The 26,401-nt window shown below is 49.6% G+C and overlaps 2 protein-coding genes across 7 annotated transcripts in view; one reads left to right on the top strand and one right to left on the bottom strand.

The window, feature by feature from the left end:
• The window catches only part of HK1 (hexokinase 1), an 83,360-nt gene extending 73,883 nt beyond the window's left edge, over nt 1–9,477 (top strand). For 5 of the 6 annotated variants that reach the window (XM_023740726.1, XM_004386381.2, XM_023740725.1 and 2 more), the window contains 4 exons: nt 1,081–1,264; nt 3,178–3,333; nt 6,671–6,904; nt 8,573–9,477. In XM_023740726.1, coding sequence (XP_023596494.1) covers nt 1,081–1,264; nt 3,178–3,333; nt 6,671–6,904; nt 8,573–8,723 — 725 coding nt within the window. In that variant the 3' untranslated portion in view covers nt 8,724–9,477. Of the gene's footprint in view, nt 1–1,080; nt 1,265–3,177; nt 3,334–6,474; nt 6,564–6,670; nt 6,905–8,572 lie in introns of those variants that run through there. The other variant, XM_023740727.1, reaches the window with a different exon arrangement.
• A 1,957-nt stretch (nt 9,478–11,434) lies between these two features.
• Nucleotides 11,435–26,097, bottom strand: TACR2 (tachykinin receptor 2). Its single transcript, XM_004386380.3, has 5 exons — nt 25,706–26,097; nt 23,186–23,380; nt 17,358–17,508; nt 15,817–16,013; nt 11,435–11,720 (listed from the first exon to the last, which is right to left on the bottom strand). The coding sequence occupies exons 1-5, from the start codon at nt 26,095–26,097 to the stop codon at nt 11,555–11,557; spliced, it is 1,101 nt and encodes a 366-aa protein (XP_004386437.1). The 3' UTR covers nt 11,435–11,554.
• Between the last annotated feature and the right edge of the window lie 304 nt (nt 26,098–26,401).

Genomic DNA, 26,401 nt, shown 5'->3' with positions numbered 1-26,401 from the left:
GGATTCAAACTGCCGACCTTTTGGTTAGCAGCCAAATTCTTAGCCACTGCGCCACCAGGGCCATATGTCACTAGAGAAATGCAAATGAAAACAGTGAGATAAACCACACACCTATTAGAATGGCGAAAATCCGAAGCACTGACACCACCAAATGCTGGTTAGGATGTGGAGCAACGAGAACCCTCGTTCGTTGCTGGTGGGAACGCAGAATGTACAGCCACTTTGGAAGACAGCCTGGCAGTTCTTTTAAAGCTAAATGTGGGCTTCCCATACTATCCAGCAATTGTGCACCTAAGTATTTCCCCAAATGAGATGAAAACATAGGTTGACGTAAAAACCAACACATGAATGTTTTTAGCAGCTTTATTCATAATTGCCAAAAATTGGAAGCAACTAAAATGTCCTTTAGTAGGTGAGTGGATAAACTGTGATACATCCATACAATAGAGTATTATTCAGCAATAAAAAGAAATGTGCTATCTAGCTATAAAAAGACATGGAGGAACCTTAAATATATATTGCTACGTCAAAGAAGCCAGTATGAGAAAAGTACATACTTTATGATTCCATTATTATGATTCCAACTATATGACATTCAAGAATAGGCAAAACTGTAGAGAGAGTAAATAAATCAGTGGTTACCAGAGGTTTAGGAAAGGGGAGAGGGATGAACAGGTGGCGCACAGGGCATTTGGCGGGCAGCAAAGCTATTCGTATGATACTGTATTGGTGGATACAGGACAGTATGCATTTGTCAAAACCCTAGGACTGTACAACACAAAGAGTGAACCCTAATGTGAACTGTGGACTTTAGTTAATAATAATGTATCAGTATTAGTTCATCAGTTATAACAAATATACCACAGGAATGCAAGATGTTAACCATAGGAGAAACAGTGCAGGGGGAAGGGGGGCAGATGGAAACTCTACGTTCTGCACAATTTTTCTGTAAACCTAAAACTGCCCTAAAAAGTGAAGTCTATTTAAGAAATTGTACCCTCAAAAATATACCCCAGGCCCAGCTGCATATCTCCCAAGTTTGGAAGCCTAGCCCTGTATCTCCCCTCCTCTGTGTTTCAGGAACGGGCAGCAATGCCTGCTACATGGAAGAGATGAAGAACGTTGAGACGGTGGAAGGGAATGATGGGCAGATGTGTATCAACATGGAATGGGGTGCCTTTGGAGACAACGGGTGTCTGGATGATATCAGAACAGGCTATGATAAATTGGTGGATGAATATTCTCTAAATGCTGGGAAACAAAGGTAATTCTGCCTGGTGGAGGAGACACATGAGGGGGTCAGGGGTAGTCTGCTGGGGAGAACATTTGGCTGTACCCTACCTCTCACGGTGAAAGAAGTTTCTAGGGGGAGCAGGGTGTGGACAGAGGCTTGGAGATTGGCCCCTGGAGGTTCTTGTTTTACTCCTGACCTTGGCTTGGTCCAAGAACAGCAGAAAACCAGCGAGGTAGCCCCTGCAAGGTACACAATGGCGGGTGATTGGTACAAGATGGCGGGGGATTACTGTCCTGGCCAGGAACCGCCTCTGCCTAGGAAAATGCCCAGAGAACAGGGTGGCTGTGGCCACATGGCTTCCCTCGGTGACCTTTTTCATCCTGGAAGATTTTGGCTTTCTCTTTGCTGTGTTTCTTCCCCATTGAGATAGAAACCTGTTGGTCTGCAGGTTTTCGTTTTGTTTTGTTTTAGTGGAAATAAAACGCACTTGGCCAGCAGTTGTCAAAGGTCAAGGGAAATTGGGATATAGCCAGTTGGGGGTGGGATTTGGGCAAGGGGAGGGGGGAGGCGGGGTAAAGCAGAGCCGCTTTCTGAAGTCTTCCTACAGTGAACCTCTTCTGCCATCTAGTGGCTGTTTGGAGCTTTGCAGCTCAGGTCTCAGACTCTGAGATGATGGTTGGTGTCTGCTCTTCCCAGTGACCCTTTGTCTCAAGCTCTTGGGCCTCCTTTGGTCTCAGGAAACATGCCATCTTCTGCGATAGCCGGCACAAGTTGGGAACCAGAGAAAAGAAGGGTTGGGGTAGCACCTCCCAAACATAAGTCATTTTGCAATCACCCTTAAGATTTGTGCCTTTTCTGAATGCCACCTATGCTGTTTATTCACTCAACGTTTTTCTTTAAATTGGCTTGTATTCTTTACTTAAATTTAATGGGGGCGGGGGAAGGAAACCCAGTATTACCATAAACAGATGGTAACCATGAAAATGAATACAGTGAAGAGCAGCAGTGTAATTACATTCTATCTAGATGCTGTTGCCCTGCCAAAGCTCTAAACTGAGACCCCCTTCTTACAAAAGGGAGATTAGCAAAGGGATTAAAGACATACCAGCTCCAAACTGAGATGCCTTGTTGGTGGAGTCAGAGGATCGTACCGCAGTCTTCCCAGTGTGGGGATGCTGGGCTTGAGTGTGTGCCATGGAATCATTGAAATCCCTTGTCATTTTTCGAGACCCTTGCGTATGGAGAGGGCAGGAAATTCACAGCCCCAAGAGCAGGTTGACCTCGGGTGGGTTGTGGCCGCCTGAATTCTCCAACCTGCCTGGCCTTGTCACTCCACTGTATCTTGACCAGTACTCTGGGTTTTTGCAAAACCTTGAAGAACACTGAGGCCATTCCCGCTTGTTGCCATCTTGCCCCTGGAAGACAGTCCAGTTGTTGGCTTAGTCCGCAGCTAGGTATTACACTGACTGAGAGCTGAGTGCTATGCAGGGCTCTGGGGATTGAAAGCTGAACAAGACTCACAGTCCCTGTCCTCTTGGGGTTTTCTGCAGGGTGGACAAGAGAGGCAGTGGACCCTCGTGAAGACGGAGAAGGGCGGGGTGTTTGGGGGCCCATAGCAGGCAGGTATAACCCAGTCTGGAGAAGAGGAAAGACCTCTTGGGGAAGTGACGTTTGAGCCGAGAGCTGGAGTGGGGGTTAGCCAGGTAAGAGGCAGGAAGTAGATGAGGAGGGAGATGGTCTAGCTTCAGCCGTGGTTTTGCTTTTGGTTGAGGAGGGTTGCAGATTTTCCAGCCTGTCCTGGTCTCCCTCTCCTGTGTCTCTGCTGCTTGCGGGAGCCCAGGCTGGGCACATAGCCATCCCTGATACCCTGGAGTCACTTTGAGACCGAGGCGCTGACAGTCCTGGTCACGTCTCACAGATGTCCACGCCTTGTCCTGTTTCAGGTATGAGAAGATGATTAGCGGCATGTACCTGGGGGAGATTGTTCGCAACATCTTGATTGACTTCACCAAGAAGGGATTTCTCTTCCGGGGGCAGATCTCTGAGACCTTGAAGACGCGGGGCATCTTTGAGACCAAGTTTCTCTCTCAGATCGAGAGGTGAGAGGTCTGCCTGGCCGGTGGTTCCTGATGGGGGGTTGGCGGGTGGGTAGGGGCCCTAGGGAACGTTTTGGCCTTTATAAGGGTGTTCTTTGTCCTTTAGAATGGGAGTTGTCAGGCCCTGAGCATTTGCATATTGAAATCATATACTTTTATCTTAAATTATTTTCCTTTCATTTGTTTGGGGCAATATATTCAAATACACATATATTTAAAAATATATGTATAAGTGGTTATGTGGATTCCACTTTAGGGTAGTAAAGGAGCATTTTAAGGAGCCCTGGTGGCACAAAGGTGGCCTTGGTGGCACAGTGGTTAAGTGTTCAGCGGCTAACCAAAAGGTCAGCCTTTCATATCCACCAGCTGCTCCTTGGACACCCAACAGGGCAGTTTTACTCTGTCCTATAGGGTTGCTGTTAGTCGGAATCCATTTGATTGCAACGGGTTTGTTTTGGTTTTCGGTGGTACAAACGGTTAAGCACTTGGCTGCTAACTGAAAAGTTGGCCTTTCAAACCCACCCAGCTGCTTTGCGGGAGAAAGATTACAGCCTAGGAAACCCTGTGGGACAGTTCTACTCTGTCACATGGGGTCACTGTGAGTTGGAATCGACTCGACTGCACCTCACAACAACAAAAGTGCATTAAAAATATTTGTATTGAAGGGGCATTGAGTGTGACAGAGCCAGGAACCACTGCCTAGCCCCATCCCCCCGATCATCAGAAAGGCAGCCTGGGGGCCAAGCCTGGCCACCCAGCGTGTGCCCCATGAAAGTCACTTCTGTCTCCCTTCTGTTTTTCTCACGAGGAGTGAACATTCTTGTCCCTGCTTTTGCAATCTTCCAAGGTGAGCTGTGAGAGAAGGTGAAAAAGTGCTCTTGAAAAGCAAAACCAGTCATGCCATCACCTCCTTATCTTTATAATGAGAAAGAACTCTAATGTTATAGCTCACTGGAGCCCATGCGTTGCTTTTGCCCATGCCTGATCTTAACCTGCAGGTAAATCTCACCGCCCACAGAACCAAGGCAGCGAGGGGCTAGCAGCAGACAAAAGGGAGGGCTGAGCACGCTGGGCGGCAGCACTCCACAGCACCAGGGGCAGGCGCCGTGCTGGGTGTGGCTCGGGGTCAGGAAATGAGTTATTGCCTCTGTTCCCTCATCAACCCAGACGGATCAGAGAGCTAAACGGAGAAAATAGGTAGCATAGAAGAAAGAGAAGAAAATATCAGTGAATAGTTTTCTCCTCTCAGGGTAGGGAAGGTGTTTTTAAGCCTAATAGCAAAGAAAGAAATCATAGAAGAAAAACTGCCAAATTCAGCTACATTATGATGTAAGCTTCTGTAAATTAGAAAAATTAAAAAAAGGTAGTCAAAACAGTAAGCTGAGGAAAGCATCTGCATTGTATATGACAAGACACAGAGCACAACTTGGTGGTCGATAGCTCCGGCAGGTCTGGACAGGCAGACCTGGCTCTGCCCTCCTGGCTATGCGCCTTCAGGGAGTTAGCTCAGTTCTCCCAGCCTCAGTTTCCTCATCTTTAAAATGGGAATGTTGTACCTGCATTGGTTGGTGGTTAGGAGGAGTAAAGGAGGTGATATATGTGAAGTGTCTGTCACAGAGTAAGTCCTCAAAAAGTCTGGCTGCTGTTGTCATTGTCATCATTGTTGTCATCCCTTTCAATTTAATAAGACAGAGACAAACCCCAGGAGAAAAAAGGCTTGGGACATAATAGGTAGTTCATAAGGTCAATAAATGAAAAAAATGGTCATCCTTACTAAGGAATTGCAAATTAAACTGTCACTTGATGCCATTCTTATCAAATTGTCAGAAGTTTTTAAGTGATCATTTCCACAGTGGGCAAAGGTGCATGACGACAAGTACAGCCAAATACTCTGCTTGAGACAGAGAAAATTCATAAACTGGCCTGAAAGGCACTTGGCAATGTGCATCAACCGCCCTTTGACCCAGCAGTGTATCCTAAGGAAAAAGAGTTACACACAATGATTTGTTTTTTAATTGTACTTCAGGTGAAGGCTTACAGAACAAATAGTTTCTCATGAAACAGTAGTACACATATTGTTTTATGACATTGGTTAACAACCCCACAACATGTCCACCCTCTCCCTTCTTGACCTTTTTTTTTTTTTTGGTGAAAATATACACAGCCAAAGATACACGGTTTCAAAAATTTCTACATGTACAGTTCAGTGACATCAACTACACTCTTCCAATTGTGCTGCTATTCTCACTTTAGATGAAGGCTTACAGAACAAAATAGTTTCTCATTTAACAGTTACTATACATGTTGCGCTATGACAATGGTTAACAATCTCACAACACATCAACAATATCCTTACTCAACCTTGGGTTCCCTATCACCAGCTTTCCTGTCCCCTTCTGCCTTCTGGCCCTTGTCCCGGGACTGCTGTGCCTCATTTGTTCCATTTGGTTTTATGGGGCTGTCCACTCCCCGGCTGAACGGTGAACCTCGGAAATGACTTCACCACTGAGCTAAAAGGGTGTCTGGGGGCCATACTCTTGAGGTTTCTCCAGTCTCCTTTAGGCCTGTAAATCTGGTCTTTTTTTGCACACAATGATTTTTGAACAGAAAACTTCACCAAACCATTTTTATATAATGGTGTAAAATGGCAAACAATTTGAATTCCCCCAGATTGGCTAAAGAAATTATGGTGAGCCCCAGAATGAAACACTGTAGCAGCCATTTCCAATCCTGTTCTCAGATAATACAGTAAAACCTGCGAAAGCTGGAACCTGTGTAAGGCGGAAACCCGACAGAGAGGGAGAACTCAAATATTTTCGACTAATAGAAAGTGATAGGAAAGCGGTAGGACTGCATGCACCCTGTCAAAAGCGGAAAACTTGCAATACACGGAAAAACAAGGCAGTCCTGGCAAGTTCCAGGTCTCACAGGTTGACTGTTAAGGATTGAGGAATTGCTCAGATGTATGAAATAGGAAAAAAAGCGAGAGAAAGCACAGGTAAAGGACAACCTCACTTTGCAAATCATCATAATATAACGTTTTATGACATAGGAAAAATAGATGGGAAGGAAATACGTTAAAATTCCCTATGCTGGGTGTTGGGACTATGGATAGTTTTAATTTTCCAATTTATGTTTTTCTAGATTTGCCAAATTTTCTACAATTTAACATGTAATGCCTTTGTGACCATTAAACAATAAATGTTATTTTGAAGAGAAAAAAAAAATCACACTCTTACTTGTGGGTAAGCACAGTGATTCGGCTGGTTCTTTGGAGTCTGCTCCCAGCTGCTCTCGCGGGTCCTGCTCCATCCAGCCCCCTGGTTTTTGTCCACTGCAGTGACCGATTAGCACTGCTCCAGGTTCGGGCCATCCTCCAACAGCTGGGACTGAACAGCACCTGTGATGACAGTATCCTCGTGAAGACTGTGTGTGGGGTGGTGTCCAGGAGGGCCGCGCAGCTGTGTGGCGCGGGCATGGCGGCCGTGGTGGATAAGATCCGTGAGAACAGGAGACTGGACCATCTGAATGTGACTGTGGGAGTGGACGGGACGCTGTACAAACTTCACCCCCAGTAAGTGGCTTTGGGTTTGGGTAGGCAGGGCTTCCCAGAGCATCAGAGTGTGATTCCTGCCAGGGAAGTTCTCACCAGGGCACAACCAGCCAAAAGGCTTAGAGTGCTCAGGGATTGGGCTTGTCTGGGATGAAATAATGATCAGCTCTGAAGTTTGGCCGGGATCCTTGAGGAGGCAGAGAAGTGGCTGCACTTGGCCAGCTCGGACCAGCAGCATGATGTGTCCCCCTCTCCCCACTCCTCCTGGGCCCCTTTTAGGTCAAGCAGGGTCCGGGCTGGGAACAGGGAAGGAGGCAGGGGTGGGCATGGGCCTCCCATCAGCCTGGCTGAAGGCTGTGTTTGGTAAATGGGGAGAGGGAGTGAAGGAAAGTGGGAGGAGGGCCCATTGTCTTGTTCACCTGCTAAATCCAGAGTTTCTCAAGACTTGGAAGGGCAGCTCAGTTCTGGCCCTGGGTTTCATGGCAGGTAGGGGTAGGAAGTACCCTCCTTTTGGTCCCTAGAGGCCAGTGGCTGAGGAGTACCCAACATCCCATGCCAGAGAAGGACACATGCTGTTTGATCCACCACATGTCCCAAACCTTGGCTCTTCTGTGAGAGTGACCATATAATTTACCGCCCAAACTGGGGTACTTTTGCCAGTGAAGGGGGTATTACTAATCATTACTCTGGGACCATAGGCAAACTGGGACCATCCCAGGCAAACAGGGCCGTAATGTCACCCCACTGATGAGTGACCTCACCTAGCTCAGCGTAGACATCACCTGCTTATGGCCATGGTGTGGGATGGAACTATCCGCCTTGCTCCATCCCCACCTCTGTCTCTCCACCTTAGTAGGCATCATCGTCATCTGAGGCAGCACATGGGAGTGACTTAGAGTCAGGCTTTGGGCCCAGACAGGCTTGGATTTGATCCCAGCACCATCACTCAGAAGCTCTGTTCAATTTCTCATCTCTGCAAAGCCTCATCTTCCTCATCTATAACATGGGATAATGGTAGCCACTGGCACAACTGGAATTTATGTACATAAAGTATGGGCACCTAGTAGGTGCTCAATAACTGCCCTTGTTCTAACCTCTTAGAGCCCCATCTCCCCAGGAATCCCCGCCTGGCCCTGTCTTTCATCTTCTTTATAGGATGCAAGTGCATAGCGTCACTTCTCACTAGCTGTCCTTCCCTGGGGGGCCTCCCTCCTGTGGCTTCAGGCGCTGGGTGCTGGGCTGTTGAAGGGGGTGGGGTGGGGGTCTCAGAGGGACTGCAGCTGGTGTGGAGTTTGTCTGCTCACACGTAGCCGCCTGAACTGGCGCAGTACTTGACCAGTTTGGACAAGCCTAGCACCCATCTGCATTTTCAGCTCCCCCAGGAGCCCCAAGCTCTGAGGGTGGGTATGTCTGAGTGGGTTATTCATGCCCTGGCCCTTATAAACTCTACCGAATAGCTTGTCTTTGGTTTATCAGCCGTGGCTCTCTGCTGAAAACAGTGATAACAGAGTTGACTATAAATATAATTTCAGCACAACCATCTTCAGTAAGCTGCAACCACTTTCGAATGGGCCCACCCATCTTGCTTGCCCTCTTTACGGTTAGGTGCCTTAGCGTTTTCAGCTAGGTCTGACGTGTCTTCTCCTCTTCTTCTCCCTCCCCTTCCCCTGCATTTTTTGCCTTTTCCAGCTTCTCCAGAATCATGCACCAAACCGTGAAGGAACTGTCACCACAATGTAACGTGTCCTTCCTGCTGTCAGAAGATGGTAGTGGCAAAGGGGCCGCCCTCATCACGGCCGTGGGCGTGCGGCTCCGAGGAGAAGTGCCCCCAAGCAGCTAAGAGCCCAAGACCCCCAGCCTGCCGCCCTTCCAGCACATCTCTCTTCGAGCAGCGCCCCCTCGTTCCTCCCAGTGAGCCGTGCCGGGAGGTGCCGGCGCAGGAGCCTGCTACCACCGCAGCTGGGAGGAAAACAAAACCCAACTTATGGCGTATAACGTAGGGTACAAGATAGAGTGTGTGCTGTTGGTAATGTCTCTCACCTCCGGATCCTCCCTCACCCGCCCTGCCACTCTGCATGATTTGTCCACCACGTGTGAAGCCTAGTGACATCCACTTCTAATTTATGCATTCATCCACTGAAGTTATTTATTGGCTCCAGATGAAAAGTCACGTCCTCGGACAGGCCCTAGAGGCCGCCGACGCCCGTCCTTGGGGATGCATCCCCCGTGTGAAATGTATTATCACCAGCAGACACTGCCGGGACTCCGCCTCCCAGGGCACCACCTGAAGGGTGTGTGTGGACGTAGCGTTAGCTGATTCCTCCCATCCCAGTGCCCGCTGCTGTGTGGCATCGCGAGTCCCTGTCAGGACATACCAGTGCTACCAAATTGTGTGTCTGTGGAACCAGTCATAGCAACATTGTGAGCGTCTTGCATTCTGTGTGTCTTGTGGGGGGAGGTGGCAATCCTGTGGGAAAGTGTCTTGTCTCCATTTGGGTAAAAGGAACCGACCGACCAACAATGCCGTCACTGGAATCTCCCATTGCTTTTGTGAGCCATGTTGTATGACCTAGTAAACTTTGTACCAACTCAAAGACTCGAGTCATGTTTAATGGCTGGGGAGGGGGAAGGAAGTCTTAGAGTGAAGTGGAGCCTAACACTGGGAATATTGGTGGTCTTTTGGGTGTGGGAGAGAGTTTCAAATGAAGACTGTGTCCTTCAGACCCCCTTGCCTTAGTGTGGCACAAGGACCTCCCTGTAACACTCCACAGAAGTAACCTCTCCCCTCATCTTCCAGCACCTGCCCTGTCGGTTCCCTACCCTAGCCCCTGGGTCCTCTCCCATGGAGGGGCTCCTCAGCCCCACCCCAGCATCTTTAAGAGGGTAAAGGACTGTAAGGCCTCCGTCCTCAGACAGACTCATTGTGTCTTTTCTTGACCTGTCCTTACTTGCAGCCAGAACAAAGAAAAAGCTTGGCTTCCAGGGCAGTTTGGGTTTAGCGAGAGGACAATGCAATGCTGGACCTCCCACTGCCATTCCCAAGCAGATGCTGCCCTTTCGTCACCCTCTCTGCCAACTCTAAGACAACAGGTTAAATAGTACCCCCTGCCTTAACACAGATGAAGTTTCAAAGAAGCCCAGGGTACCAGCATTTGCTGTATCACCCCCTCGTTGATCTTAATTAACCCCTTCCACAGGAAATTCATCCTTACCTGACCCTTCTGCCCCTGTCCCCACCTCAAACACCCTCAGTCAATGGCTGTTCCACCCCACGGCCGCCATTTTGGGTTCTCCTCCAGCCCTTTGGTGGATCCCACATCAGTCCGCATTCTGGTACCACGTGAGTCTCCCAAGCTATGACTACAGCTTTCGGTGGCCTCCTCCAGGACTGACAGCAGGCCCACTCAGTTTGGTGACAACAGAGTCTCTTTATTTGGGACACTTGTCTCTGGCACAGTGACCTTTACGGAGAACACAGATAACATCGAATGTGTCCGGTGTGCATTTACAGTGTCACGTGGTTCTTCTACAAGGGCACTGGGGAGGGGAGGATGAGCGGGCAGGCAGGGAGAGGGCACCCGTGGGGTGGGCTGGGCCAGGCTTGGAGCTTTCTAGGAGTCAGGACAGTTGGTGTCCTCTGCCTGCCACCTTCTTGCTGCAGAAGTGAGGGTGGGAGCTGTATTGCAGACTTACAGGCGGCTTTTGTGTGAGATGGCTGGCATCATAGTGATAAAAATTATAGCTGCTGTTTATTGAGCACTTAATCCTTGTTTGGTCTGCTAGGTTATAGACATCTTTCTGTGGACCCCCACAGCATTCCTGTGAGGTAGTTTTGTCTTTGGGCAGAGGAAGAGGCTGAGGTTCAGGGTGACGACTGCAGCAACACAGCTGGGATTCAAGACTAGTTCCTTTTGACTCCTAACCATCATCTACACTGGACTGTTTTTGGGTTCTCAGATGCAGAGGCAGAGAAACCCTGGGCAAGCCATAGCCAACGGACTTTTTCAAAACAAAGGTTCCTCCTTTGTGTCTTTACTTTAGCTTGATCATTAACCAGTGTCGGTTGCGTGCTGCTCACAGATGTGTTTTGTTTGGCTTACCCAAAGCTTATGAAAATGTAAGCCACATGGTCTAGGTAAGTCTAAAGGTTTGGATTTCTGACTTCTCTTGAAAAATTAGAAGATCTGGCAACAATGGACTCCTATCCCCATGAGGTACCAATTGTCCAGAGCTGAGCCTATTCCTTCCAGTTTGCCACAGTCCTCACCATTCCCTATTACCCCAACACTGAGGCAAGGAGTTAGTTGCCTTCTGTCATCACGCTTGCAGTTTTTTTTTTTTTTTTAAATACTTGATCCAATTCACTCGTTTATGTTGTATGCCTGGCCCCAGGAAGGCATTTGAGCTTGCAGCTTCTGGATGAGATAAATGTTAACTCACATGGTTTTCTCTGACCTAGATCCCATGAAGCACTCTCTGAGCCCGTTCAGAGTCAGCATTCACTGCACAGTTTATGGCCCCATCTTGTTTTTCCACTGGTGTATTAAAGGGTGGGCAATGGGCCAACTTTCAGATCTCAGTTGGCTACTTCTCAATGGGTGCTAAGCCTCACCCTGCAGCCAGACACAGGGCTTCAGGGCTCAGTGGGCACCTCATCTTGGGCACCCCAGCCTACCCATTGGTAGCCTCGGAAGGGACCATGAACAAAGTCTCTTTAGTATGACACCTGTTGACCCTCACGGAGAAGGATGGAGTGTGATTCAGCTCAAGCTTATCTTCCTCAGTCGGCGTGACCCATGGGCAGCAGCGGAAAGCAAGCCGGAATCCAGAGCGAAACCTGGGGGTGGAGGGTCACCATCAGCAAGGGGGAAGGGGTGCAGTTACAGGGGCTGTTGTGTGGCTGCCCTCACCCCTGGAAGCTCATCTCCCTCCAAAGCATCCTGCTGCCTCATGCCATGGAGCCTACCTTTGTCCAGTGTCCCTTGAGAGACATATTCTTTAGTGGGTTTGATTGTTGGAAACAGGTAAACTGGAGCCAAGTCTAGTGACTGGAGTGGGTGATTACGCTGAATTAGATCATTTGTTATTACAAACAAAAAGGAGCCAAGTATAATTATAAAGGAACAGCTGATTTTCTTGCTAACTTGTTAACGGGCTTCTAAGGGAGTATTCAGAGCCATCTGTTGAAAGTTTGGGCTTTGGCAGCATTGGTGGAAAAAGGACACTCTCCCAAGAGGACCGCTTTGAAAGAAAATACACACGTGGAATGACTAAGTTTTGGTATATTTGCTTAAAAAATAACTTTCCTGCAGTGGCAGCAATGAAGGTTCACGTGTAAAGTGAGTGGAAGACGTGGTTTGGCAGGAAGAGAACATTTCATTGGCTGCTCAGAGAAGCAGAAATGAGACCCTGTAGAAGAGCCGAGAGCGAGCGAGAGACAGAGACGGAGAGAGAACACTATATTGTCTGTTCCTGGGGATGCAGGGTTCCATGCTGCAGAAAACCTAGACTTATTTGGTTCCTTGCATTGTAGTTCCACAAGTTACCACAGTGTGGCGCTTGATGGTCTCTGTAGCTTACATCCACACACACAATGTCCCGTACCAACCTCCTGATCATTCTCTCACCCTGAACCAGCTCGCCCCACTTCCCCATACCTAGTAAGCTCTCAAAAAAATCTTAGCTGTCACTTCCTTCTGGCCTGCCCCAGGTGGGTGGGATGTTTGAGCAACAAAGATCCTAACGGCATTTTGAGTGGCCTGGACACCTGGGTGGGGAGGTGATAAAAGGCACGAGCAAAGAGGCCCAGGACCAGCCTCACCTGCATCACTGTCTTACTGGGGCCAAGAGTCAGTGTCCACATCTCACCTCCTATTGCTTGGCCCCGCCTTCAGAGTTTTCCAAGGCTGAAAAGGCCTGCTCTGCAAGCGGGACCTCTGGGTGCTGGGCCCCCTCTCTGGCTCATCCCCTACCTGGCAAGTGCCCCAGAGAAGCGTCGGCCCCTCTCTGGGCCAGGAGAACCAGAAGAGTCTTCAGAAGGAGTGAGGTCCCAGCCCCTCCTCCCTACTGTCTCTGCCACGGTCACGTCCAGCTGTCCTGAAGGCCCCTGGAGGACAGGAAATAACTGTGCTCTTCCCAGGGAGTAGCCGGCCCCATTGGCCCTGGCCCCAGCTTCCTGTTGAGGGCTGGGTTCTATGAGGTTGGTGCTTCTCACTTTGCTCCTGGAAAGGCCTCTGAGTTTTTCCTTCCTCCAGTAAGCTCTTAAAAACGTCAGGATGTATTATGTTTGGGTAGTCCATTTGTTATAATTGATGAACCGATTTTGATACATTGTTAACTAAAGTCCATAGTTTACATTAGGTTTTGTGTTGTACAGCCCCATGGGTTTCCTTAAGGAACCCTGGTGGTGCAATGGTTAAGTGCTTGGTTGCTAATCGAAAGGCTGGCAGTTCAAACCCACCCAGCGGCTCCTCAGGAGAAAGACCTGGCAATCTGCTCCCATAAAGATTGCTGTTATTGTTAGGTGCCATCAAGTTGTTCCGACTCATAGCGACCCTATGAACAACAGAATGAAACCCTGCCCGGTCCTGCACCACACTCACAATCATTGTTATGCTTGAGCCCATTGTTCCAGCCACTGTGTCAATCCATCTCCTTGAAGGTCTTCCTCTTTTTCATTGACCCAGTACTTTACCAAGCATGATATCCTTCTCCAGGGACTGATCTCGCCTGACAGCCTGTCCAAAGTATGTGAAACAGGAGCATTCTGGTTGTACTTCTTCCAAGACACACCTGTTCATTCTTTTGGCAGTCCATGGTATGTTCAATATTCTTTGCCAACACCATAATTCAAAGGCATCAATTCTTCTTGTGTCTTCCTTATTAATCATCCAGCTTTCACATGCTTATGAGGCGATTGAAAACACCATGGCTTGGGTCAGGCGCACCTTAGTCTTCAAGGTGACATCTTTGCTTTTCAACACTTTAAAGAGGTCTTTTGCAGCAGATTTGCCCAATGCAATGCGTCTTTTGACTGTTGCTTCCATGAGTGTTGATTGTGGATCCAAGTAAAATGAAATCCCTGACAACTTCAATCTTTTCTCCGTTTATCATGATGTTGCTTACTGGTCCGGTTGTGAGGAGCCTAGAAAACCCTATGGGGCAGTTCTAGTCTGTCACATGGGGTCTCTACCAGGCGAAAATCGACTTGACGGTACCTAACAACACCACCATGGTTTGGACAAATGCATAATGTCATGTATCCATCATTACAGTGCCATACAGAATAGTTTCACTGCCTTAAAAATGCCCTGTGCTTCACCTATTCATCCCTCTCCCCTCCCTCTGGTGTGTGTGATGGATCACTTTTATATGGCCTTTATCTCCATGGCCCTGTAACTTAAGGTTATTGTGACCCACCAAGGGGATTGGACAGCTTGCTAATAATGCAAATAAGGTGCATGGCACCCTTGTGGAGGTGGAACCATGCAAATAATGTGTATGAAGCCCTAAGGGATTGGTCAGTCAGTTTTGCCATCCTGCTAGGCTTAAAACGAGCCAACCCAGAGGCAGAAAGGGGGGAGGCCTGACTACCACCAAGTAGAGACGGGAGCAGAGTGTATCATTTGGACCCAGGATCCGAGCATTGAGGCCCTCCTAGACCCAGGAGACAGAGAGAGGGAGCTGTAACACGGAAGACAGCAAGAGATGGCGGTGCGAGATGGCAGGAACCAAGACTGGCACAAGATGACTGCAGTGGGGCTTGCTAACCCATGGAGCTAAGAGGTGTAGTCCTTGCCCACGAAGGCCCCTAGCAGAGCCCAGCAGCAGAGGGCAAGAAGAAGCTGTCCGGATGGAGGAACTACGTCCTGAGTTGTTGTTCCTGTTACTCCCAAGTTTGATCCCAATCCCAGAGTTGTACCCTGTTACTTCCCTAATAAACCACTTAACTGTAAGTACAGTTTGTGAGTTCTGTGAGACATAACAGTGAATTAGGGAAGCCAATGCCAGGAGGGAAAGTACCGAGGGGAGGGGGAGCAGCTGATGTTAGAAATGATGGAGTGGTACAGCAGTTTGGAAAAGTTGGACATTTGGGATATCTTTAACCTCTGCCTAATAGGAACCAGCTTTGTGCTGATCCTTATCAAAGAAATTATTCATTTACCTGGCAACCACTGATCTTTTTACTGTCTCTATAGTTTTGCCTTTTCCAGAATGTCATATAGCTGGAAGCATATAGTATACAGCCTTTATAGACTGGCTTCTTTCACTTAGCAATGTGCATTTCAGGTTCCTCCATGCCTTTCTGTGGCTTGATGCCTCATTTCTTTGGATCGTTGTACTGTATTGTAACAAATGTACCACTCGAATGCAGGATATTAATAATAGGAGAAACGGTGGGTGGGGGGAGAGGAGGAGGCATATGGGAACTCTCTGTACCTTCTGCACAATTTTTCTGTAACCCTAAAAATGCTCTAAACAATAATAAAATCTATTTTAAAAATAAATAAAGTAAAATAAATGTCAGGACAGAAGCAAGTCCTTCCCTTCTTCACTTCGCTTTTCCCTCTGTCTGTCTTTCTGCCTCTCTCTGCCTCTCCCCCTCCCTCCAGCTCTCTGTCCCTCCTCTCCTCTCCTTCTTTCAGACAGACCGCTGGACAGAGAGCAGACAGACAGTAACACCTATGGCCTGGGCAGTTGGATAAGGCTTCAGGGAGGAGGTGAGTCTCAAGTTAGGCCCCCACAAAAGGGAGGATTGTGCTGCGGGCTGGGCTGTGAGGACAGCATTCCCATGTGAGGGTGGCGTGAGGGGCAGACGAGCAAAGGCTCAGGCAGGAACATGGGTGGTGGTTTGAACTGGGCAGGTGACCCGGGTGGGGCCAGACTGTGAGTCCTGAGGGCTGAGGGGAGGGTCCGGTGGGGATACGGCTCACCTGTGGTTGAGGCAGCAATAGATGATGGGATTGTACATAGTGGAGCTCATAGCCAACCAGAAGAGTGCCAGGTAGACCTGCTGGATGAACTTATGGCAGTAGATGTCCTCCTGAAAGCTGCCCAGGATGAAGTAGAGGTGGTAGGGCAGCCAGCAGATGGCAAACGTCACCACCACCAGCACCATGGTCTTCACAATCTAGCCCAGAAGAGGCTCAGGTTACTCTTCAACCTGTGAGTCCCAAACCCCCAACCCTTCTGAGGGCAGGGCAGGGGGCGCCCGTCAGGCCAGCCTGGGGAGCCCTCCACAATCAGGCCTCATCTACTTCTACTGCCTCAGTTCCCTGGAGCATCTGCTGCCCAGACACTCCTGAGCCTCAACCTCAGGTCCTTTGCACACGTTAGTCCCTTGACCCACACTGCTATCTTTCCTTTGAAGTCCTTATTCCTTAAAGCCCAACTCAACTGCCACCTCCTCCAGAAGGCTTCCTGCATCCCATCACTCATAAAGCAGTTCTCTCTCCCTGGAGAGTGGCTGAGCTTTCCTTCCTAACCCTATCCTTAGGGGAGACCCTGTGTGTCAGGTGTGGGTTCCCAGGAGGCCTTCTCCCTGGGATGTGTCTGCCACAGCCCTTCTATCCACAGGCAACGAGGCTGCAACCAGGGACCCTGCCTCTGCCCAGAAGCCAGCCCCTGAACTTCCCCTTCTCACAGGCTTGCCTTTGCAGGTGCCCTCCTTCATGGCCCTGCACCCCTCTGAGGGATGGAGGGTGAACCAGAGAGGGAAAACAGGGCCCACCTCGCCGTGAGGAGGGACACCCAAGTGGTGTCCCTGCCCAACTACTTCCCTGAGCCACCCTCTTAAAAATACCTAATTCCAGGTGGGAAGTCCTGGCTTTACCTGGATACATGATGTGATTAACGCATTACCTCCTCTGGTCGCCTAGCAGGAAGGGGGCACAGAAAAGATAAGCTTTGAATGGGAGAGGGTGGAGGAGGTCTGGACATAGAATGCTAGCTACATCAGGACCTTTGGAGGCCCTGGATAGCTGGAAGGAGAGGACAGGGGCACTCCGAGTAGGCATGGAAGACAGACTTGGGGAAGGTGGACCACAGGACGGGCTCTATGATCTTGGAGGTCTGCACTTCTGGCATCTGAGGATTCGCCTGTGCTTCTAGCTAGTAGGCTCCTGTAGTTCTGAGCGCTTCTTAAATTCAACATCCTGGGTATGCAGAACTTCTAAGATTTTAAAGATTCTGTCATTCTAAGACTCTTGGAAGTCTCTGACGTTCTCTGAGGCTTTAGGATTCCTCGATTCTCCTAAGATTCCGGGAAGTTCCTATAATTTTGTATTTGGCCAAAGACCAAAGGCAAATCCGCCTCAGGGTTGGGACAAGGGCAAGTTACCGGTGGATGCTCTCTGCCGCTGAGGCCGGGTAACAGCATGCCTGCAGTCGGCCCAGCTCCGCCCCGGCCCCGCCCCCAGCGCGGCCCCGCCCCAACCCCAGCCCACCTCCGCCCAGGCCCGCCCCCAGGGCTCACCTTCCTGGACTGCAGGTGGCGCAGGTTGGCGTCCTGCTCCTGATGCCCGGGGACCGCGCGCCTCCACAGCGTGAGGCCGATGATGCTGTAAGCGAGGAACATCACCACCAGGGGCAGGAAGTAGATGAGGGCAATCACTGTGAGGTGGTACCTAGAAGGAGAGCCAGGGCCTGGGCACGGGGCAGTCCGCGGGGCAACTCCCACACCCTTCGGCACTGTCCCTGAGACCCCGCCGGCCTCCTTGAACCAGGGTCCGGGCTTCCTGGGTTGGGCTCTGAGGCCCCATCCCGGGCCGCCGCATAAGGCCTTGGTTTGGTTAAAAAAAAAGGCAACATTGGCCAAGCTGTATTCCAAAAAGAGGTCTTCCTGTTCCGTAGAAAGGACAAGTGTATTAACCCTGCATCCTTACTTGTTATAGACAAGTACCAAAAAAGGAAATAAATATTAATGAAAATGGGGAAAAAAAATAAAACAAAAACCATTAGACACAAGGAGAAAGTAAAATTCCTTATCCCACCCCCACCACTATTAAGTGTAGCATATTTTCCTCCAGAATCATATGTATGTATGCATGTATGTATGTATATGCATGTGTGTATATATAGATGTATACATACATATATATTAGCTAGATAATAGATAAAATTACTTATTATATATTATCTATTTTGTATATCTATATAATATAAAATCTATCATATATATATATATGCATATAGATAGAAAGGATCCCTGGTGGCACAGTGGTTAAGCACTCAGCTGCTAACCGGAAGGTCAGTGGTTCAAACCCACCAGTGTTCCGTGGGAGAAAGATGTGGCAGTCTGCTTCCATAAAGATTACAGCCTTGGAAACCCTATGGGGCAGTTCTACTCTGTCCTCTAGGGTCGCTAGGAGTCACAATTGACTCGACAGCAATAGGTTTGGTTTTTTGGTTTGGATGCAGACAAATAATATATATAATCTATATCTATGTCTAAGGAGCCCTGATGGGACAAACGGTTAAGCACTTGGTTGCTAACTGAAAGGTTGGCAGTTTGAACTTGCCCAGTGACTCTGTGGGAGAAAGACTTGGTAATCTGCTTCTGTAAAGATTACAGCCAAGAAAACCCTATGGGGCAGTTCTACTCTGTCACACTGGGGTCACTATGAGTCGAAAACAACTCAACAGCACCTAACAACAACATATCTATATTTATCTGTCTAGATAGATTTGTTGGCATCCCTATCAAGGCATGGGGCAGTGAAAAAGCACCACATTGTATACACTAGTCTATCATCTGCTTCCTGCCCATCAGCATTAGGCTGGAAACGTCGTTCATGTCAGCAAATGCTCTTTCACACGGCCTTTGATCAAGCAGCCCAGAGTGCTGTCACATGGGTCATTACCCAGCCCCAGGAGGACCTCAGACTGTGCTGAGGCTGTTTTATTTCCTTTTGGAAAGAGTGTAAAGGAGACGCGTCCCACCCCTGCATGATGCTGCAGTCTCCTTCCAACAAGGCGCGGGCTGAGGACTGACTCCCAGGCAGGTCTGTGGTGGGAGCCCTTGGCGCACCCTATGAGTAGGCCTGAGACCCTGGCCCTGTATGTGACTTTTTTCTTTCTCAGTAGGAGGCTGAGGTGTTCCCAAGCGCCTCCATGTGCCAACCTCCAGCCTCGCTGGGCCCCTTTTAAGAGGTGCTGCCACCCTGAGGGTGAGGGGCAGGTGGCTCCAACAAATCTTTCCCCTAAAGCCTCGTGTTTAGAATTCTGCTTGCTTGCTCTTTTGTCACGGGTGCCAATTACAAAACGGTTGGGGCCCCTTGGACCTCCTGATCCTCATTCTAGATCTGAGCTGAGAGCCCTGCTCTTGGGGCAGATAAGAGGGGAGGAGGGGCAATGAATGCCAGGCCCCTGCACCTTACCTTCATCATGAGATCACAGAATGTCTGAGCTAGAAAGACCTTGAGGGTCAACAGGGCCACTTGCCTCATGGGGAAACAGAGGCCCAGAGAGGCGCAGTAAGTCTGTTCCACATGGAACAGCAGCTCTACAAACTTAATCAAACCCAAACAATTTTCCTTTCATTGAGGGTCAATCCTGTGGTGGTGTGGTGAAATGAGTTCCTTTATTTGGCCTTTTGCCTTGGTTCTTTGGAAATACAGCTTGAGAGATTTTTCTTCTATGCCCTCAGGAGTTACCTTTGCCCTAGTTTTCTACCACAGAGGGTTTGTTACTTTTGTCCAGGTTGATTGACATTTCCTGTATAATCTGTAAACAACTTGTGGTTTGGCCCTGGGCCGCAGCCTGCCCTGTGATTGGTCTATTTTATGCACCTTGCAGGGACTGGCCAAATACTTATACAAACGAAGTGACTATAGCCTACTATGCAAATGAAGTGTCTGTGGCCTGCTGAGAGGGGATTGGTCCTTTTGTGGCCCTGATGGGAGGGCCATGCCTTGAAATTGACCAGGAGTTTTCTTATGTATGCAGCCAACCCCACAGACATTGACAGAAGGACAAAAGAAGCAGAAAGGAGTAAAGGCAAGAAAGGCAAGAAGAGAGAAGAAGCAGAGAGAGAAGAAGCAAGGAAACTCCTAAGGGAGCCGTAATACAGGTCAAGGGCTGTAACACTGAAGACAGTGGTAGGGCCTGGAAGGGGCCCTGTGGCAGAGTCGGTGGTGACAGGAGAAACCTACTGCTGGGAATGCAGCTAGGAGAGCTGAACAAACTGCTACACTGGCTGTGAGCTGGGGCAGTTAGCAGTGCAGAGGGAGGAGGAAGGCAGAGAGGACTACACGGCTGAAGGGGGCATAGCTGAAGGGGACCTGTATGGCCAAAAGGAGGCCTGTCCTGAGGGGGATGAGAGGAGGCGTGTCCTCAGGAGGCCGAGAGAAGGCCTGCATGGCAGAGAGAAGGGCCTGCTTGCTTGCATGGCTGAGAGAAGCTGAGAGAGCTGTTCTGCACTGAAGAAGGGAGGGATGTGCTCTCCACTTCAGGAAAGCTTTCCAGACCTTGCCTGCATGCTTCCTGATCTTGATGCTGAGTTGTAGCCTGTTGATCCTGATCCCAAGTTGTACCATGTTACTTTCTTAATAAACCCCTTAACCTTAAGCATGGTCTGTGAGTTCTGTGTGTCCATTGCAATAGATTGTCGAACCCAGAAAAGAAGTAGAGAGTACCGTGGAAGGGATGGCTGGTGTCAGAATTGGTAAAAAGTTTGGAGAGTAGAGGTGTGTCTGACCTGGATTCTCATAGGAATCAGCCTTGGGCTGATCCTTGTTCTTAATAATGCCCTTGAAGTTAGACAGGTTCTGACACTACCACTACCATTTTATGGGGGTCAGAAAAACGGGGCTCTTGTGCAGCCTCTAATTGAAAGTGTGACGTTGGACCAGTTGGGTTTCTCCTTAGCCTCAGTTTCCCCATCCATAAAACCAGGAGGGAATCTTTAAGGTCCTTCCCAAGTGTGATCGACACTTCTCTGTTGCCTCCTCCCATCCTAGGTTCACGGTACAGGACAGGAATCCAGTCTGGGCTAGGCTCCTATGCAGAAGGGACCTCTGAGGAGCCTTGGGGACCATGTTCTAAGACCTGCCAAAATTAGGGATGCTTCTCCTCTCAGCCTGGACTGTTCTTTTTGCATTTTGATTTTGAGGGTATACTTACATTTTCCTAGAGAGACCATCTGTAATTTCATCAGATTCTACACACGTACACACACACACACACACACACACACACACACACACACACACGCAGGACATGGGTCTGTGAGGATGGAGTCCCAAGTGAACTCTCATTAGATGCTCCCCCACCCAAGAAAAACAACACATTCTCATACATAAAGCCAGGCTTCCCCAAAACCGTCTCTCAGAATTCTCAGTAACAATAAAGCATGGCTTTCTTAGCCCACCTGTGCCCTCCTGTTTCTCCCTGTTGCCTGAATGAGGGTTGGAATTCACAACTCCCAGAGAGCTGGTACTTGGTACCCTAAATTCAGGGCAGTGAACCGGTTCATTCCAGTTCGACCACCCTGCTGAGAATTTGCATTTCCACCCCAGATATACTGAATCAGAATCTACATTTTAACAAGATCCTCAGGTGATTCTTATGTACCCTAGGCAATTCTTATGTGTACATAAGAATACCTGAGGATCTTGTTAAAATGTGGATTCTGATTTAGTATATCTTGGGGTGAAAAAGCAAATTATCAGCAGGGGGGTCTAACTGGAATGAACCAGTTTGAAGCCCTACTATTACTGGTTTCCCCTCTCAGGAAGAAAGGCCTGTATTTAGGTGTAGGAACACCACCCCCGCAATGACCAGACCCAAAATGTTCCTCTTACTCCCTACCTTGAGTCAGAGAGTAGGGTGCTTCCCCTGCATGCACACTGCCTGCCTGGGGGTGGGTCCTTCTGAGAGGGTGGGGTGCATGATGGGGACAGAGACCCCAGGAAGGGTCTGCCCTCGAGCCTCTCATCCCCCATGCACAGGCTTAATGCCTTCCCCAGCAATGAAGGCCACGGAGCAGTCTTCTTGTGGCAGGTGTTGGGAACAGATGGAGACCAGGTAGGGGTGAGGATTGGGGGAGGGGTGTTAAAGAAGGTGGGCGTAGGGGCTGTGCTGCCATGGTTCCCTGGTAGCCCTCAGCTCAGAGCATTCCACATCTTTATGCTTAGGGTAGCTGGGACTTTGTTGGACCAAATCTACCCTCTCCAGATTAGTTTTCTCTTTACTTCTATTTAAGCTATCACATACTGGGCACCAGTTCTGTGCCAGGTACTGTGTCAAAGGCTTTGCATGCACATTCTCATTTAGACTCACAAAGTACTATTACTACTCCTCATTACACACACACATCATTGCCCCCTACCCCCGCCCAGAAGGAGCCAAAGGCTCAGAGAGGTTCAATGACTACAAAAAGTCCTGCAACCAGGAGGGAACAGAGCAAGACTCTGACCCTGCTGGCTCACTCCAAAACCCATGGCCTAACCAATTCTTTCTCCTCTGTTAACCAATGGCACAATGCTGGGGGATCACAAAACCACACTTGGAGAACTGGGGAAACTGAGGCCCGGAATGGGGAAAGGACTTACCCAGGGTCACACGGTGGCTGGACCATGCCTGAGTTCTTTTACACACTCCCACCCTGTCACCCACCCACGCTGCCCACCTCAACATGAAAAAGGCACCAGGAACCCTATAGAAAACATCCCAGGTTCCATCTACCTGCCCTTTCTGCTTCAATACGCTGGCCCTCTGTGGCCTGAGCATACACAGCACCCTCTTACATATCTGCTTACATATACACATCCACACACACACACACACACACACACACACACACAAGTGAATGTAGCACGTCATACACGTAACAGACACATGTGTACACATACGTATCACTCATTTAAGGATGCACATATGCTTACTTAAGTAGCAGAGTAGTTAGGAGATTGGGCTCTGGAGCAGGACTGGCTGGATTTGAATGCCAGCTTTACCACTGACCAGCTGTGTGGTCTTGGGCAAGCCACTTAGTTCTTCGATGCCTCCGTTTCCTCATACAAAAAATGAGAGTGGCAATAATAGTACATATTTCATTGATTGTTTGGAGAATTAAATAGGTTATTATATGTAAAGTGCTTAGAACAGGCCGGACAGGTAGTAAGTGCTATGTAAATGTTGCTTTTCATATGTGCACGTATCTACTTAATATCATATACACACGTGCAACTCACTACACACTTGGAAATGCATGTACCTCCGTACACACAAGCACACGTGTTCCTTCTCAGGTGTACACACACACACGTACATCATTGCCCACCACCCTCACCCAGGAGGACTTACAGGAGGTGCTTCATGCCCCTGCTGTCTTCGGGCCAGGCCACAATGCACTTGGTGGCCCCCTGTTCCGTGGTGATGGTGGAGTAGAAGCACTGGGGGAAGGCAAGGGCCAGAGCCACCAGCCAGATGCCAGCAATAACTGCTTTGGTGCCAGGGGCTGAGAGCCGTGGCTGGAAGGGGTGGACAATGGCGATGTACCTATGAGCAGAGCGTGGAGTGAGTGGTAGGTGTGCCTCCATCAGCTCACCCTTCGGCCTCCCTCCCCCACTCCAGGCCCACACCCTCCAGTCCTAGTCCCAGCACTGCTGCCCAGTGACTGCAGATTCTGGAGCCCTCATCCAACGTGCAGAGAGCCAGCAGGGCTGTGGGTCTCCCACGGCCACACACTGAGTCAAGCACTCAAGAGTCTTGACCAGGCCTCCTCCATGCCACCTCCCTCTGAGCATGGACATGCCCTCAGGTGGCCACAAACCAGGGCTGCGGCCACACTGGAAACCATTTCGGGGCAGGACTGAGTATTCCACTTTATCCTAAAGCTCTGCCCTGCCCGAGCCCCTCAGCCCTATGCCAGTGCCTCTCTCGTTCAGAAACCATAGCAGAACCGACAGTCTGCTGGTGGAAATGCCCTGTATCTGCACTGTCTCGTTGAAATGGAGCTAGTACCACTGAGGAACTGAACTTTTTATCTTATTTAATTAATTGAGGTTTAAAGAGGCACATATAGCTAGTGGCTAAAGTATTGGCCCAAAACTTTAAACGTGACATTCGAGACCCTCTGTCGCGTGGCCAACATACAACATACATTTTGGCCTCCTCTGGCACTGCTTCTAGCACCTTCTCTGGCTCCCTGTGGCTGTGGGGCAGCCCTGCACACCCCTCACAGGGCATTTCCTCCCCTGCTCAGCCTAGAACTCCTCCTTCCTCTCTAGAGTCACTGAAGTCCTGGTGAAATGACGCCTCCTCCGTGAAGTCAGAGCCCCTGGGTGGTGCAAATGATTGACATCCTCAGCTGCTAACCAAAAGGTTGGAAGTTCGAGTCCACCCAGAGGCACCTTAGAAGAAAGGCCTGGCCATCTACTTCCAAAAATTCAGCCACTGAAGACCCTGTGGAGCACAGTTCTATTCTGACACACACGGGGGCGCCATGAGTCGCAGTCGACCCAATGGCAACTGGTTTTGGTCGATTTCCATGAAGTCAGCCGGGAGCAGTCTCCTTAGCTCCTGCCTCTCTCTGGGAGAACCTGAGTGGGATTTGAACTGCCGTTTGGTGCCCTGGTGTCTGGTAAGGTGCAGGGCCTGTTTCCAAGTTACCGCAGGTGGGAGTTGTTATTTCCATTTTCCGCATCAGGTAATGGAGGCTTAGAGAAGTGAAACAAGCCAGCTTGGAAGAAGCAGAGCTGGCTTTGAACCCAGGTTGGCTCCAGCTGTCTGCTACCAGGTGGGTTTGACTTCCCTGTGTTCCTAGGACCCAGAAAGCAACTGTAGGCGTGTCCTGGGGCCTGGTGGGCCTGAGACCTCATGAGTCTAGAGCCCTGACTGAGGAAGGAAGGACTCTGAAGTAGATCCTGCTTCCCCAAGGTCAAAGCACCCAAAGGAAACCAGCTACCCACTGACTCACGAGCCTGCCTCTATCCCTGTGGGGCCTGTAAGGTGCTGTGTGACCGTGGTTTCCTCTTTTGAAGAGTGAGAGTGTGGGACTAGATTGGTGCTCTCTCTGTGTCATGGACTATCCAAATTATATCCCTCTCATCTTCACCCCTGCTATGGACTCAAAGTTCCCCTTCCATATCCACACTGGGCTAAGCCCTCTGCAACCAGCTTAAAAGGACTACAGATAGCTGCACGGCTAACTCTTCCTCAGCAGAGCTCACAGTCTGCAGCCCTTGAGAGCAGCACAGGACAATAGGCGGTCCTCTTGTAAGGAGCAATCAGGCCCAGCTACATGCTGGGTAGATTCGTGCTTTGTATGATATGTCAGGAGTCCCTGGGTGGCACAAACAGTTAAAAGCTTGACTACTAGCTGAAAGGGTGGTGGTTCAAACCCAGCCAGAGGCTCGTCGGAAGACAAGCCTGGCGATCTGCTTCCAAAAGGTCACAGCCTTTCTACAACAACAACATGATATGTCAACTGAATACAATATTACAATTTTCCCCTAGTATAATCTATCTGGAAAAGGAAAATAATATAAACAATTTCCTCATCGTAAAATAAAGACACCAAAACAAAGACCAACTCGAGAGAACATTCTAGAATTTATCCAGACACTGCTCTGTTCCTTCTCTCACAGCCTTGAACAACCCATCTAGTGCAAAGTTTTCCTTGGTCTGACTTTAACCCTACATGCTTCAGTTCCACAGTTCTCTGTCTTCTAGATACATAGTTTTGGTTCATAACCAGGTCTGGGAGGCAATGCCCTGAGTTCTACCCTTAACTTGCTGTACAATCGCAGCAACTCATCACCCCACTCTGAGCCCCAGCAAAGTGAGAAGGCTCCCCTAGGTCCCCCGCCGCCCCTCTCTTGCCTGTCGGCGGCGATGGCGGTCATAGAGTAGATGCTGACAAACATGGCCGTGATGGGGAAGAGGTTCTGGAAGTAGCAGAAGGCACGCCCAAAGTACCAGATGTTGTGGCTGGCGTAGACAAAGTTGAAGGCAGCGTTGAAGGCGGCCATGCAGAGGTCGGCCAGGGCCAGGTTGACGATGAAGTAGTTGGTGACAGTGCGCATCCTCTGATGGGCCAGGATGATCCAGATGACCGTGGCATTGCCAGTCACGGCCACCAGCACCAGGGCCAGGTAGGCTATGGCCCACAGTGCCAGTTGCCAGCCAGGCATGGAAAAGGCTGTGATGCCCGTGGTGTTGATCTCAGGGCCAGATGAGATGTTGGTGTCAATCTCGACAGCACAGACCCCCATGGCTGCCTCTGGGTCTCGGAGGAGGGGCCTGGCTCTGCGGCTCTGCCTGGGCCCTGGTACCCTGCCTGGATTTGCCAAGCAAGAGAAATCCCCTTGAGTACCCGGGTACGGTGGAGAGAGGAGTAGATGCAAGACCACGTTAGGGGAGCCAGATGAACACTCCCAAGGCTCCCGGCATGACCTGGGCTAAAGATAAATAAGGCTGAGCAGAAAGCCCAGCGCAGAGCCAGTGTCATTTCAGATTTCCACGTCCCAGCTAGAATCCTCAGATGCTACAAAGAAATCTAGAATCCACAGCTTCAGA

Source organism: Trichechus manatus, unplaced genomic scaffold (genome assembly GCF_000243295.1).
Source record: "Trichechus manatus latirostris isolate Lorelei unplaced genomic scaffold, TriManLat1.0 scaffold00163, whole genome shotgun sequence".
Classification (NCBI taxonomy): domain Eukaryota; kingdom Metazoa; phylum Chordata; class Mammalia; order Sirenia; family Trichechidae; genus Trichechus; species Trichechus manatus.
The sequence above is the reverse complement of the archived record's forward strand: the minus strand, read 5'-3'. Positions and strand labels throughout refer to the sequence as shown.

What these genes read in the sequence shown, in the direction of transcription:
- TACR2 (XM_004386380.3), bottom strand. Translation starts at nt 26,097, where the DNA reads ATGGGGGTCTGTGCTGTCGAGATTGACACCAACATCTCATCTGGCCCT. An exon ending in AGGGGCATGAAGCACCTCCT is followed by an intron (nt 17,509 to 23,185) that starts GTAAGTCCTCCT and finishes CTCTCCTTCTAG; the next exon opens with GTACCACCTCACAGTGATTG. An exon ending in GCCACCTGCAGTCCAGGAAG is followed by an intron (nt 16,014 to 17,357) that starts GTGAGCCCTGGG and finishes CTTCTGGGCTAG; the next exon opens with ATTGTGAAGACCATGGTGCT.